The sequence below is a fragment of the Budorcas taxicolor genome, chromosome 8 (genome assembly GCF_023091745.1).
Source record: "Budorcas taxicolor isolate Tak-1 chromosome 8, Takin1.1, whole genome shotgun sequence".
Taxonomy (NCBI): domain Eukaryota; kingdom Metazoa; phylum Chordata; class Mammalia; order Artiodactyla; family Bovidae; genus Budorcas; species Budorcas taxicolor.
In genome coordinates this window covers 108743423-108756975 of record NC_068917.1, presented here as the reverse complement: position 1 = coordinate 108756975, position 13553 = coordinate 108743423, and the positions used below count along the sequence as shown (strand labels likewise).

Genomic DNA, 13553 nt, shown 5'->3' with positions numbered 1-13553 from the left:
TGACTGGCTTTGATTTATGTAAGGATGTCTAGCAAGAGATACACATTGGCTGGTGAGGGGAGGATGGGAGATCTCAGGTTGTCCTGTGAGCCACATTTTTTTCCCCCCTTTAAATCAGTGGTTGATAGGGGTAGAGGTGCTGGATATTTCAAAAGCAAAAGGGGGAAAAAACCCATCAATCTTAGCCTGAAAAGGCTTTATGATAATGTTACAGCATAACAGGAATCACCACAGTATGAAAACTAGAAACTGATTTTGGGTGGAAAAGCTATTCCAGTGAAAGCTGTTAAGTATCTCCAATCCCCTTGCCTCTGCCCAGCCAAGGGAGTAGAGATGATGTCCAGGGATGGGAAAGAGAAGAGAAAAAGAGGAGGGAGAATGGGCAAGGGAGGAGGGGAGGGGCCAAGGACAAGGAAAATTGAAAAGACTCTTTAGATACAACACATCAGAACAAGAAGAGATGGACACGACCACAAGGTTCCCTCCACCTTTCCTTGGCCAACTTCATTTATTACCTGCGGCAAATGCTGGATAGAAGAGACCAGCTGTTCAAGTCAAAGGCACAAATAAGGCTGGAGTCGTTCTTCCTGTCAGTTCTCCAACCCAAAGAGCTCCTGAGTCCTTTTGACTTTGTGGGTCTTTTGGTACTCAAGTAGCACGTAATCATTCAAAAAGCCTTATCGAGGGCAGGGTTTCAATGCATACAAAGCACATTCCTTAGCCATTAATGTACTCATCTGATTCTCAGCAAAATCCTGTAAGATGGTTGTCAGTTTTGCCTTTGCTTGGCAGCCCTGTTTCGCTTGGTTGCCATGCTCAATGCTTTATACAGTTCCTGGCACAGCAACAGGGAGCACAGCGCACACTCGGTAGATATTTCAGGGAAGACTCTCCTAGTGTGTTCATACAGAGTTAAAGAAGTGAAGGATCCACGGACTACGAGAGCCTGCTAGGTCATGGCACGTTCCAGGTGAGCACCCCCCTGTCCCCCGCCATGCGTTCTCCTGGAGCTGACAAGGAATGGAGAGATCTTTCTCCCTTCTTGGAGAAAATGACTTTCAGTGGTGGGAAGCCACAGGAGGGCAAAGATGACAAATCCGCTTGGCTCCGACTTTCATCCCTGGTTTTTATCAACAGAGAGACCAAATGCTTTCCAAAGGATAAGAAACTAAGCTTGATCATTATGCTCAAATAAGTAAATAGGACTAGAAATATTAGCAAAGTGTGAGCTTGTCTGGTTATCAGAACAAACTTCTAGATGTAAAAAAAAAAAAAAGTTTCAAGGGGCACTGAGTCCCTTTAATAACACCAGGCTTCACACACTGACCATCCTCTGTGTGCTGGGCACTGTGCCAGGCATGTTACATGCCTCAACTCTTTTCATCCTGCCAATAAATCTATGACGTTGGTCTTATGAAACTCATTTTACGGAAGAGGAAACAGCCTCAGATGGTTAAGTAATTCCATGGTGGGGAGCAGAATACTTGTGATACTGTGGGTCCAGAGAGCATGTCAAACTTTGAAGGAGTAAAACATGGGTTACAATATCAATTATACAGCTTCTCACCATATCACCTACTCTAACGATGTCTACCTGGCAAGGGGTACTATAAAACTCAAATGGGATGACATAGTTGATAGACAAGCATATTCACAAATACATTAGCTCTGCTTCGACACATAAGGAAGAATTAACAAGTGAAAGCCTGGGAAGAGGAGATATTCCATGCAAAGGGAACACTTAAGAGAGAAAGTAAAATAAGATGATTGTGGTTTTGAGTGCAGTGGGAAAGCAGTAAGTGGTAAGGCCAGCAACGTAAGCTGAGCCCACATTATGAAGGGTCTTGTGTGTCACTTTAAGGGAGCTGAATTTCATGCTGAGACAGCTGGGGAGTTAGTGAAGACTTTCAAGCAACCAAATGAAGGTTGTCTTTCAGAGAAACCAACGTTCAGAGTCACAGATACTCTCCATCCACCCATCTATCCATCCATTCATCCACCCTTCCACCCATCCCTCCATCCATCGGTCCACCCACCCACCAACCCACCCACCCATCCGTCCATCGGTCCACCCACCCACCGACCCACCCACCCATCCGTCCATCGGTCCACCCATCCACCCACCCATCCATCCACCCACCCATCCATCCGTCCAGAGAATGGCTGCCTCTGTCTGTGTCCAGGGCTAGGTTATAGTCCCTGGAGCTTCCAGTCTAGTGAAATCAGTTAAGAAAATACTTTATCAGTGCAGATAACACACAACTCTTGCCTGTACCAAGGGACCATGAGGGGCCATGAGGACACCTCAGAGTCCCTAAGGAGGAAAAAGGAACACACCCAGGAGACTGATAAGCTGGGTGTTGACAAATTTGGGAGAAGGGTTGAGAAAAGGAAAGGGAAGGAAAGGTGGGGAGGAGGAGGATAGATAGGGGAGGGGAAAAGAGGGAAGGGAACGGGAGGGAGGGTGGGAGGGAAGGAAGGGGAAAGGAAAGAAAGGAAGGGGCAAGGAACAAAAGTACACAGGAACTGTTACTTCACTACAAGTACATACCTTTTTATATGAAAAGTCACATGTTTATATAAGTATCCACTAGAGATCAGGCAATAAACGTGTGTGAAATATATTTATACAAACCCACACTGATTTAAATTTTCATTTAGGACAATCTGTACAGACGTCTATTACATATCTTTGTGTATATGCACTGCAGCTGTTGACACAAACACTGTTTATAAAAACTCGGCGCCAAGTTTTTTCTAGATGTATACTTCAGCACACCTGAAATATTCTGGGCACAAAAATGGGGAAAAGATTCACACAAGTAAGAAAAAAATGAAAACAGCCAGTGCCATTCGTTACCCTCTCATGGAAAACCCAGCAGTTGCAATGTATTATATGCTTGCATAAGTGATCTGAACTGAGATTTGAGTCAATCAGATCTAGCTATCTGATTCCTGAGCTACGAGCGTATCGTGGTATTGAATATCTCAGAAAATATTCATCTGTGAAGTACAGTGTTTGCTCAAGAGAAGGGAAAATAGGGGGTTTTTTTGGTACCACTACATTCTGTGGCCAAAGGCAAGAATTTCTGTGATTATATTTTTCCTGAAGTTCACAAGATGGAGTTAGTGGAACATAGTGAATATGCCATAAATATTTGTTAAGTGAAGAATTTTCTATCTTGTTAATGTGGAGTTAAAACTATGAGGTTGTGGCTCTGTGGAATATCCTAGCTGGAAAGGACATTCTGTTGATAAGATGCTATCTTCATAGAAGCAAGGCGACTCACTCAAGGGCGCAGAGCTCATTGATGGCCAGGCTCAGACCAAAACCCCAGCCCCGTCATCCTCCCCACCCCCATGCTCTTTCCCCTACCCCAAAGATACGTCTGGCATCGCTCACAGATTGGGGAGTTTTATGTTTGAGAAGTCCAAAAACTTAAACACGCAAAGATAAATAGGATGAAAATGAGTTGAGAAAAACATTGCAGAGCTTGGCTCATGGAAAAGTTTATTTCTTCAAGAATATTAAAAGGGTCTGAGCCAAATGGATCACAGAGCCTGTAATAGGATGCTCTAAAAAAAGAACAGTGTCTTTTCCTGGCCTGCGTGTACTAAATTTGCATATCCTAAAGGAAACCCAGGGCTGCTGGGTTTTCTTGGAGGCCTGAGTCAACTCTGGGTACAGGGCAGGTGGTTCAACACTTCAGGGGGGCTCTGCTCCACAACTCCTGTTTAAGAGGGTCGGGGATGAACCCAGGAGCAGACCTAACCAACTGATAGTTTGGTTGGATGGTGGTGCAGGGTGATACCAGGGAATTATTTCATTCATTCAAGTGGCAGAACCAACTGAGATGATTTTAGCCAGGAAAGTCACAGGGTAGTCTTGCTACTCCATCCACCCAGTGTGCACATGTGCGTGCTCAGTCGTGTCTGACTCTTTGCAACACCATGGACTGTAGCACACCAGGCTCCTCGGTGCATGGAGTTTCCCAGGCAAGAATACTGGAGCGCGTTGCTATTTCCTACACCAGGGGATCTTTCTGACCCAGGGATCAAACTCACACATCTTGCTTATTCTGCACTGACAGGTAGAACTCTTTACCACTACGCTACTTGGGAAGCCCCATTGTCTTCCCAAATCTCTTTCAATTCCACTGACTCTTCTCCAATCTCACTACCATTGACCTCAGCCAGGCCACCACCATACCTCTCCTGGGTTCCTACAACAGCCACTTAGATGTACCCTCCTCCCACCCGCCCCCAGCCCCACCCCAGGTCTACTCAACCCCCAACCTCTTCATCACAGAGCAGACCAGGTCTTTTATAACAGGCACATCTCACCATCTCCCAGACCCCTGCCAAGGCACGTGGCATCTCCTTACGACCCTCAGAATAGTCCAAGCCCATCCTCATCTGGTCATTACACATCTCACTCCAGCTCAACTGCCTCCTAGTCTATACCCTTCTCTCCATACCCATTTAAGTTCCTACCCCATTATCTGTTCTTGTATATAGTACCTATGTCATTACGATATTGTAGATTAAAACTGAGAGACTTGAAAACACAGGAACACATACGCATGCATCCCATTAGCTATCTAAGCAGTAAGACATCACATGCCATGCAGTCGCTGGGAAGCACCGCTGGACACTCAGGAGAGAAAGCGAGTGAAAAAGGTAAACTGTGTCATAGTATTATTATGCAAATATCTTTTCCTTGGAGGATACACTAAGAAGACTTAGGAAGCCCTTAAGTCTCCAGATCACACTAAAATAACCAGTGCTCTCAACACAGTCACCTCCTCTCACATTCTTAAATGCACCTTGCTGACTGATATGCTGACGGTTCCTCAGCGGGGCATAAGTCTCAGTTTGGGGGGAGGTCCCCCACTTCCTACTTGTCTTCCCACACTCTGTAGGTCTATCAGCACCAGCTTCATCACACCAGATGGAGAATGCTCCCGGATACTCATCTGACTCTCCTATCAGATAGCCAGCTCTGCAGAGTCCCCATGCCCAGCACAGTGCCTGCCTGGCGCACAGTCCCTGCAGTGGGCAGAGAGGAGATGGGTTTGTTCCTTTCATGGAAGAGACACAGAGCTTCTTCTGGGAGAACCCAACGTGGGTTCAGTTTGGGTGAAAAAGTCACCACTGCAGATTTCAGGAAGAACTTTCTAGCAGATGGCGCTAGAATGGGGAGACCAAGGAAATACATGAGCTGGTGCTGGGTGCTCACAAAGGGGATTCCTGCCCAGGGTGGGAATTGGGGCCGGGTGACCCCAGGCATCCCTTCCATGTCTGACAGCCTGTGATTCTGTGACGCCGAGCTGAGGGCTCCTCCCAGGCACCCCTTGGGCTTTCCATTCCTGATGGGTCTGTTTAGAGTTTTCCAGTTCGACCCTCCTTTTTATTTCAAGCTACTTTAGAAGATATCAGAGCATAGCGCTGCCATTTTTCTCCCTCATGTTTCCTCTCTGATCCTTCTCCCTTGCTTTATTCTATCTCTGGCTTTCTCTTTTTCAATCTTCTTTCTAAAAATATAAAGGAGAACAGGGGAGTTCTCACTGAACCTCAGTGAAGAGTTGGATTCTGCTTCCTCAGGTAGCTGGGGGTCCCTACCCAAAGACGGTTGGCCTGAGCCGCCCCGCAGAGCATGAAGAGGGATTTGGGTGGGGGGCTTCTGTGTGGACATCTCCGAGGGCAACAGAGGGTGAGACAGAGGGCTGAGACGGGGTGCGGGGTTTCTGCCAGCCTGGCTTCAGGGACTAGACCTGTGCCTTGAAGAAAGAGACACCACAGAAGGACCCAGAATGGGCAACTGGCCATGAGATTTGCTATGTTGCAAGCTGTCTTGCTTCAGGGCCAAGTGACAGGGCGACAAAGCATTGGGTGAAAGACACTTTCTTAATTTCTCTAGAAAACTGAGGGGCTGTGGCAGTGAGTGTAAGGAAGCAGAGACTGCTGGTCTACAGGGAGGCCTGGGAGACTGCCCCACCCCTAGCATGGAAGGTCTGTGGGTGGAGTCCACAACCATGGCCATCCTGAGGTGCTTCCCTCCAGTGTCTTGCTGATACACGGATTCTGACAAGGAAATGACGTGGCAGGAGTCCGAGAGGAAAAATTGCGACATGTGGAAGACTGCCTTGGGTATTCCCAGGAATAACTGCAGAAGAATCAAAGGCTTGTGATGCCCTGAAGTCCTCCAGTATGCGTGTTGATTCTGACGTGAGCTTGTTTGTACCCACAGGCTGTCAAGGTCTAGGCCACAGACACACAGACACACACACAGACACACACACACACACACACACACACACACACACATGGTGTCTTATCAGGTATGTGGCCTTGGGTATTTGATTCCTTAGGGGCTTTGCTTCTTCATATGTAAAGTGGGATGACACACCCAGGACAGTTCAGGTGCTCAAAAAGGCTTATGCTCAACAAATGCATGAATACTGGCCTTGGTGGAGGGGAAAGGGCACACACTCCTAGCAATACAATGAATAAATTCTGGAGCTCCAATATATAGCATGGTGACAACAGTTGCCAATACTGTATTGAAAAACTGCATAACAACTAGATGTTAAACATTCTCACTGCTTTCCCCCCTGCAAAAAAAAAAAAAAGAAAGAAATGTGTGCAGTGACAGGTGTGGTGACTTTAAAATAAATGTGCTCTGCCATGCTAAGTTGCTTTAGTCATGTCTGACTCTCTTCAACTCCACAGACTGTAGCCCACCAGACTCCTCTGTCCATGGAACTCTCCAGGCAAGAATACTGGAGTGGGTTGTCATTTCCTTCCAGGGGATCTTGCCAACCCAAGGGTCTATCAGTCATCACATTATACACCTTAAATCTACACAATATTAAAAGTCAATTATATCTCAGAAAAAATTCATTTTTGGGGGGGGGTCAGAAAAAAGAGACCTAAAAAGAAAAAAAAAATACTGGGCTTTCAGGGCAATCTTAAGATCAAATGAGATGGTACATGCTGCTGGTAAGTCGCTTCAGTCGTGTCCGACTCTGTGCGACCCCATAGACGGCAGCCCACCAGGCTCCCCCGTCCCTGGGATTCTCCAGGCAAGAACACTGGAGTGGGGTGCCATTTCTTTCTCCAGTGCATGAAAGTGAAAAGTGAAAGTGAAGTCTCTCAGTCGTGTCTGACTCCTAGTGACCCCATGGACTGCAGCCCACCAGGCTCCTCTGTCCATGGGATTTTCCACGCAAGAGTACTGGAGTGGGGTGCCAGTGCCTTCTCTGGATGGTACATGAAAAAGATCATTAAAATCACAAAGCTCTATCTACATTGAAAGAGTTCTTTGCATACCCAACCTGCAAAAGAGCCCCCAGCCCGGCTTACCTTCTGCTTCCCGAGGACTCCAGTGTCCTGATGGGCCGCAGGGCATCGGGGAGGAGGCATTGAAAGCATACTGCACCAGGAATCTCCCTTCCAGGCAAAGGTCACATGCTGATCCCAATTCTCTAGGAGGCCAAGGAAAGAAGGAAATGCACCGACTTAGGAACGGTTGAATGAGATCCCAACTCAACTGAGCCAAAGGTGTAGGTGACAACAACCGCTCCCCTATTGTCCTTATTCTCCCCTGGACTACGAGGAGATCCAACCAGTCAATCCTAAAGGAAATCAACCCTGAATATTCACTAGAAGGACTGATGCTGAAGCTCCAGTACTTTGACCACCTGACGTGAAGAGCAGACTCATTGGAAAAGATCCTGATGCTGGGCAAGACTGAAGGCAAAAGAAGGGGCCGGCAGAGAATGAGAGACTTAGACAGCATCACCGACTCCACGGACATGAATTGAGGAACTCCAGGAAATAGTGGAGGACGGAGGAGCCTGACGAGCTACAGTCCGCAAGGTCACAAAGAGTCGGATGCAACTTAAAGGCTAAACAACAATCCTAAATCCTCCCTATCTGTGTCAGAGGTTCCAGAATATGACCATAAGTGAAATTCCTCCCCACCACCCAGGAGGGCCTTTCTTGGGTCTAAGCGTCTTCTGTTCTGATGGTGGACACACTTAAATTTAAAGCAGCTCAGAATCACCAGGTGAAAGGCTTACTGCCTGCACTATTTCTTCATTTCATCAATGATTAAAAGTTCCACTGCAGATTTGATACGCGGTTGTGAGAAAATCTTTTACCCATCGGACCTCAAATTTTATTCTTTTAACAACCTCTGTCTGGTACCCACTATGTGCAGGAATTATCAGGATCCTAGGTATTAAATAGGAAGAAGGAATGGTTCAGTTCCTTCAGCTGAAAATGACTGGGCTGAACTAGACAGTGCTTAAAGAACCTTCTAGCACTGACATTCAGGGGATAGATGAGTCACTCTTGGATTTTACAGTCAAAAGCAGTTTCCTTACCATGCCATCTAATTCACTTCAGCAGCTTTCCAAGGGGCAAGCCAATCCCTCAATGGGACAAACCCCAGCAGTGGAATATGACAGTGGCTTTCCCCATCAGCTAGTATCTTATGTGTCTGGATTCAATCTCCCTTTAACCACAACAGCCTTTGGGATCCTACTTGTTCTCCAGACTTGGCCCCTGTTCAGGAGATAGTTGCTAGGAAGAGAGAGGGATAATAGCCCTCTTCTCCTGTACTAGGGTGAGCAAGCCCAAAACTCTGAAAATCTGAGCAACTTCTACAGAGCGAGTGGAGGGGGAAAATATCAAGAAAGGTCATAGCCCAACCCATTATTTCTCAAAATGCAATGGTCCTGCCAAAATCTCCTTCCTAAAAGAATCACCACCCTTCAACAACCTGAAAGACACAAGGGAGGGACCCTATCTCAAGCCTTAGGGCTTTTGCTTCACAGAGAAGCTCCACAGCCCCAGGGCTCACATGCTTGCTTACATCACAGTCTGCAGTTGGCCCTCGTTCCTCCTCCACCCAGCTGCCAGGGAGCTCATCCCCAAACCTAAATCTGAATACTTTCTGCCTCTGCTTATCTGCTAATACGGTGACCAACATGTGTAGTTGCTGGATGGATAGATGGATAAATACCAGTCACTCCAACATGTTGCTAAGACTCATGACTAACCTAGTCTAGACCCTCAAATTACATATTCTGCATCATCAGCTTTATCATCAGAAATATGAAATCATACATAGGTATAATTTTATACACACACTAATATTTAGTGATAGGAGAATGATTGAACAATCTAAGGTCAGTCTGCTCAATGGAACAGTAAGCAGTTGGTACGAACACTCAAAGATCATTAAAATTTATGGAAAATGTGTTATAATGTTAAGGGAAGAGTCATATTCAAAACTGTACCTTATAGCAGCATCTCAATGCTGTTCAAACACCGTAACATGACAAAACACTACCAGAAGCTATTTCTAGGTGGTGGAACTCAGGTTGATTCCTCTCTCCCTACTTCCATTCCTTCTGGTTTTCTGAACTTTCTTTGTATTTTTCAGTATGTATGAGGTGTTCTTGAACTAGCAATAATGATGATTATACAAATGCACCTGGAGGCAGAGGATGAAGGGTGGAGAGAGAGTTGCTCAGCACCCAGTCTGGTTCCATTACAATGACCACAATCCACGCACAGCAGCTCAGAGTCACAGGACTGGCTTTATGACGACAATGAGATTACAAACATCCTTGTATGAATCCGGATTGCACTGATCTTAATGGTAACTGAGCTTTCTACTCTAGATGCCTTGCTTTAGAGGAAATGCATGTAGTCACCTGTACTTCACTGAGTTCTTGACAACTGTAGGTTCCCTATAAATACTTTGATGAATTAATAAAACGGCATCCGCCTGACAGTAAATGGGTCTTATTTACACAGAGTTCCACAAAGTGCATTCTCTCATGCTCAATCACGGGTTCGCGTGTTCATTCACTGGATACTCATTGAACACTCTGGTTGCTAGCACAGTGCAGCTACCAGACATTAACCAACCACAGGAGGGGAGATTGGATGTGGTACCTGCCCTCACAGACCCTGCAATCCAAGCAGAGGCAACAGTCCATAAACCAACAGGAAGATAATGTGTATAAAGTACAGGTTGAATCACTGCTAGAAGGAAAGTCGATAGGTGACGTAGGCGAGCCTAATGAGGGGTTGTGCAGGGCTTCAGATGGGCGCAACGCTGGCGGACCTTAGTGCAGGTATGACGAAGAACGACACCGACAGCGGGAGTGAAGCAGCCCGGGCTCAGTCTAACGGTATGGAAAGGACCGAGGCGGGAGGACGGCCTTGGTCCATAGAGGGCCTGAAGGAAACTCGAGTGGCAAGAGTCAGAAATGAAAGACAGGGCAGTAAGAGAGCCAGTGGGCGAGCAGGCAAGGACCACAGGGTGGAAGGCTCTGCAGACTCCTTGCAGATTACACATAAAAGCAATGGGAAGGTACTGGAGGGTTATCACACGGGTGACATGATCCAATTCACATTTTTAAAAGATCAGCCTGAGTGACGAATGAAGAATAAATTGGGAAAAGAAGAGCACAGGTAAAAGCAAAGTCAGGAAATAAAGAGCAAAGGTGTGATCCTGTATATGGTGGGTGACGTTCCCATTTTACAGACAAGGAAACTGAGGATCATGGGTACGGAGTAACTATACCAAGGTCAAAGCTCAGAAAGTCACAGTCAAAACACACTTTACCAAAACCATGCCATATCCTACACATTCAGGGTATGTAAAATGTGTTTCTAACCTTTGGCATTTATTTGATTTTAATGCGCACCTGTACCTACACAGACAGGAACACACACACACACACACACACACACACACACACACACTGAAATCATAGAAACACAGGATGCTAAAGGATGCTAACACTGGAAGAGATCACCTTTCTTACTCAGGGTCCATGAGAATTAAAGTTTAAAGCTCCAAATCTGTGCCATCTACTTCAGCAGCCCCTAGTAACATGTGGCTATTCAAATCTAAATGAATTAAAATTAATACAGAATTCATTTCAGTTCCTCAGTTACACTTGTCCCAGTTCAACTGCTCCCTAGCCACAGTTGGCTTATGGCCACCACACTGGATATTACACAAAGTTCTACTGGGCTTCTCTAAGGTATCCACTGTACAGAAGGACTTAAGCTCTCTCCTAGGCATCTAGAATGGTACTAGTTACGTACTATCCTCAGGAGAATTGAGAAAATAGTCAGTCAAGTCATTTTCTACGTTCTGAGACTTGGAAAAAGAACCTTGGCTGAGAAAGCCTAGACTCCCCTTTAGTTTACAGATCAGAAAACTGAGGCCAAAGAGGAAGAAGAAATGAAGTTGCAAAGACTTCAGACTCAGATCTCTTGGTTCCCAGTCCAGCCTTCTTTCTACTATACACCACAGCCCATTGTTCAGAAAACTGAAACCATCCAGTCAACACATGTTTGCAAGACAGATAAAAATGAAGGAGTTAAAAAAGCCAAGGGTGGCCTTGAATTATTTATTCAGTTGCCCATGTGTGAGGACACTGGCGGTGGGAGGATCTGAGTATGTTTTTTTAAGGAAAACCCTTGTATTCTCTTCGACCACAGATGTGAGGAACAGCAGGAGGACATGACGATGGCCAGGGGCTAGAGGTTGGCATTGATGAATGGAGTGGAAAACATCAGAGATTCTGCAGGGAAAGAGGATTTCAAGTAGCTCAACAGCTCTGAAAAACTTTGTACAAGATGGGAGCTAGTGTTTCCTGAGCATAGAGTGTGTGTGCTAGGCATATCACAGATGTCATCTTATTAAATTCCCCACAGAAGCTAGGTGGAGTGGGTATGGTTAGCCCTTTTTATGGAAGAAGACTCAAGAAGGCCAGAAGGGATCAGAGGGGTGAGACAACTCACCCAAGGTCCCCTAGGCTGGGAGTGGTAAAGCAGAGTCTGGAATACAGACCGCTTGACATCAAAGCTTGTGCACTTTGTACTAAGTCAATTTCCATGAGCACGAACTCCTTGTGTATGGGAGATGGATAGATTCATTTCTTTAAAACAATTTATTGAACTTGCTGACCTACTTCCTTCAGTCACAGACTGTAGTCTACATAGCTGTTAACCCTAATTAGATATGTTTCTAAAATGTCAGTTTTAATTTAACATAGGATAACTCCATTATGAAATCTTAGACAGAACAGAATAGCTATTGTATGAGCCTCAAGTACCAACTGACTATAGGTTATTAAAAACATACTGATTGAAGCTGAGGGCCCCATGTAATAGAGACATATCTCATTACACAACAATTAACCCTCCAATAGGTTTCCAACAATCAGATGGTATTTATTTAATGGACAATAACTGCTTTATGAAATACAAATTGAATATACACACAGGAAGCTTCATTTACAAAACTTCCATTTTTAAGTGGAATCGAGGCTAAGGCTTGACCAAAAGTCTGATACTTCACATCGCCACAGAAAAAATAAATAAATCCACGGGCTGCTGGAAAGGCTGCTCCAAAGTGTCACATAAGGTTTCCCAAACCCAGCTCTGAGCTCCCAGTGAGGGCGGCTGGGGCAGAGGAAGGGGGTTTCTACAGAGCATCTAAGGAGTGCCTTTCCTTTCTCCATGATCACATTCATCCAGCTGTCAAAGAAGGTTCTCGATTCAAGGACTGATAGTACTGAAGGAAAACTGGAGCCCAAATTTAATAGTGGTGCCATGATCTAATATATTATTATGCACACACACACACATCCTTGTGAGAGTTCCCTGCCACATTTTATGGCCTGTGTAAAGGGGGGAGTAACACCTCCTTCATAATTCAAGGTTTGGGAAAACTTAATGAAAGAACATGTGAGCCTGAGATGAGACACTGCAAAATGTGGGTCGGAGCCTGGCTCCCACCACTTTCTACGGGCTTCTGGCCAAATCTCTTTGCCTCTTTGAACTCCAATCCCTTCCTCAGCTGGCAAATGAAGTTGATTCCCCTTTTATAGAAACTACTGAAGAGATGAAATGAGATCGTACAGCAAGCATTTAGTATAGAATCCAGAGCAGAGTGAGAAATTGATAAACAGCATGCACAAGCCTTGAGTAATATTAATTCATCATCAGTTCAGTTCAGTTCAGTTCAGTTGCTCAGTCATGTCCGACTCTTTGCAACCCCATGAATCACAGCACACCAGGCCTCCCTGTCCATCACCAACTCCTGGAGTTCATTCAGACTCACGTCCATCAAGTCAGTGATGCCATCCAGCCATCTCACCCTCTGTCGTCCCCTTCTCCTCCTGCCCCCAATCCCTCCCAGCATCAGAGTCTTTTCCAATGAGTCAACTCTTCGCATGAGGTGGCCAAAGTACTGGAGTTTCAGCTTTAGCATCATTCCTTCCAAAGAAATCCCAGGGCTGATCTCCTTCAGAATGGAATGGTTATTATTTCCACCATCATCAATATTATATTATCATTATTGAATAAAACATTTCCAAGAAGGACTGGGAGGGGGCCAAAATACTAATCCACACTAATTTATAGCCAAGTTCCAACCAAATTAAATGTCAACCTGTTAGTACATCTTCATGATCCTTTAAAATCCCCTAAAGCTTCAGTGCCTTGGGGAGACC

The 13553-nt window shown here is 45.5% G+C and overlaps 1 protein-coding gene across 1 annotated transcript in view; it reads right to left on the bottom strand.

Annotated features, from left to right (window-relative positions):
• Positions 1-13553, bottom strand: part of PAPPA (pappalysin 1) — a 256271-nt gene that overhangs the window by 172929 nt on the left and 69789 nt on the right. The window contains exon 6 of the mRNA XM_052645172.1: positions 7366-7487. Coding sequence (XP_052501132.1) covers positions 7366-7487 — 122 coding nt within the window. The remainder of the gene's footprint in view (positions 1-7365; positions 7488-13553) is intronic.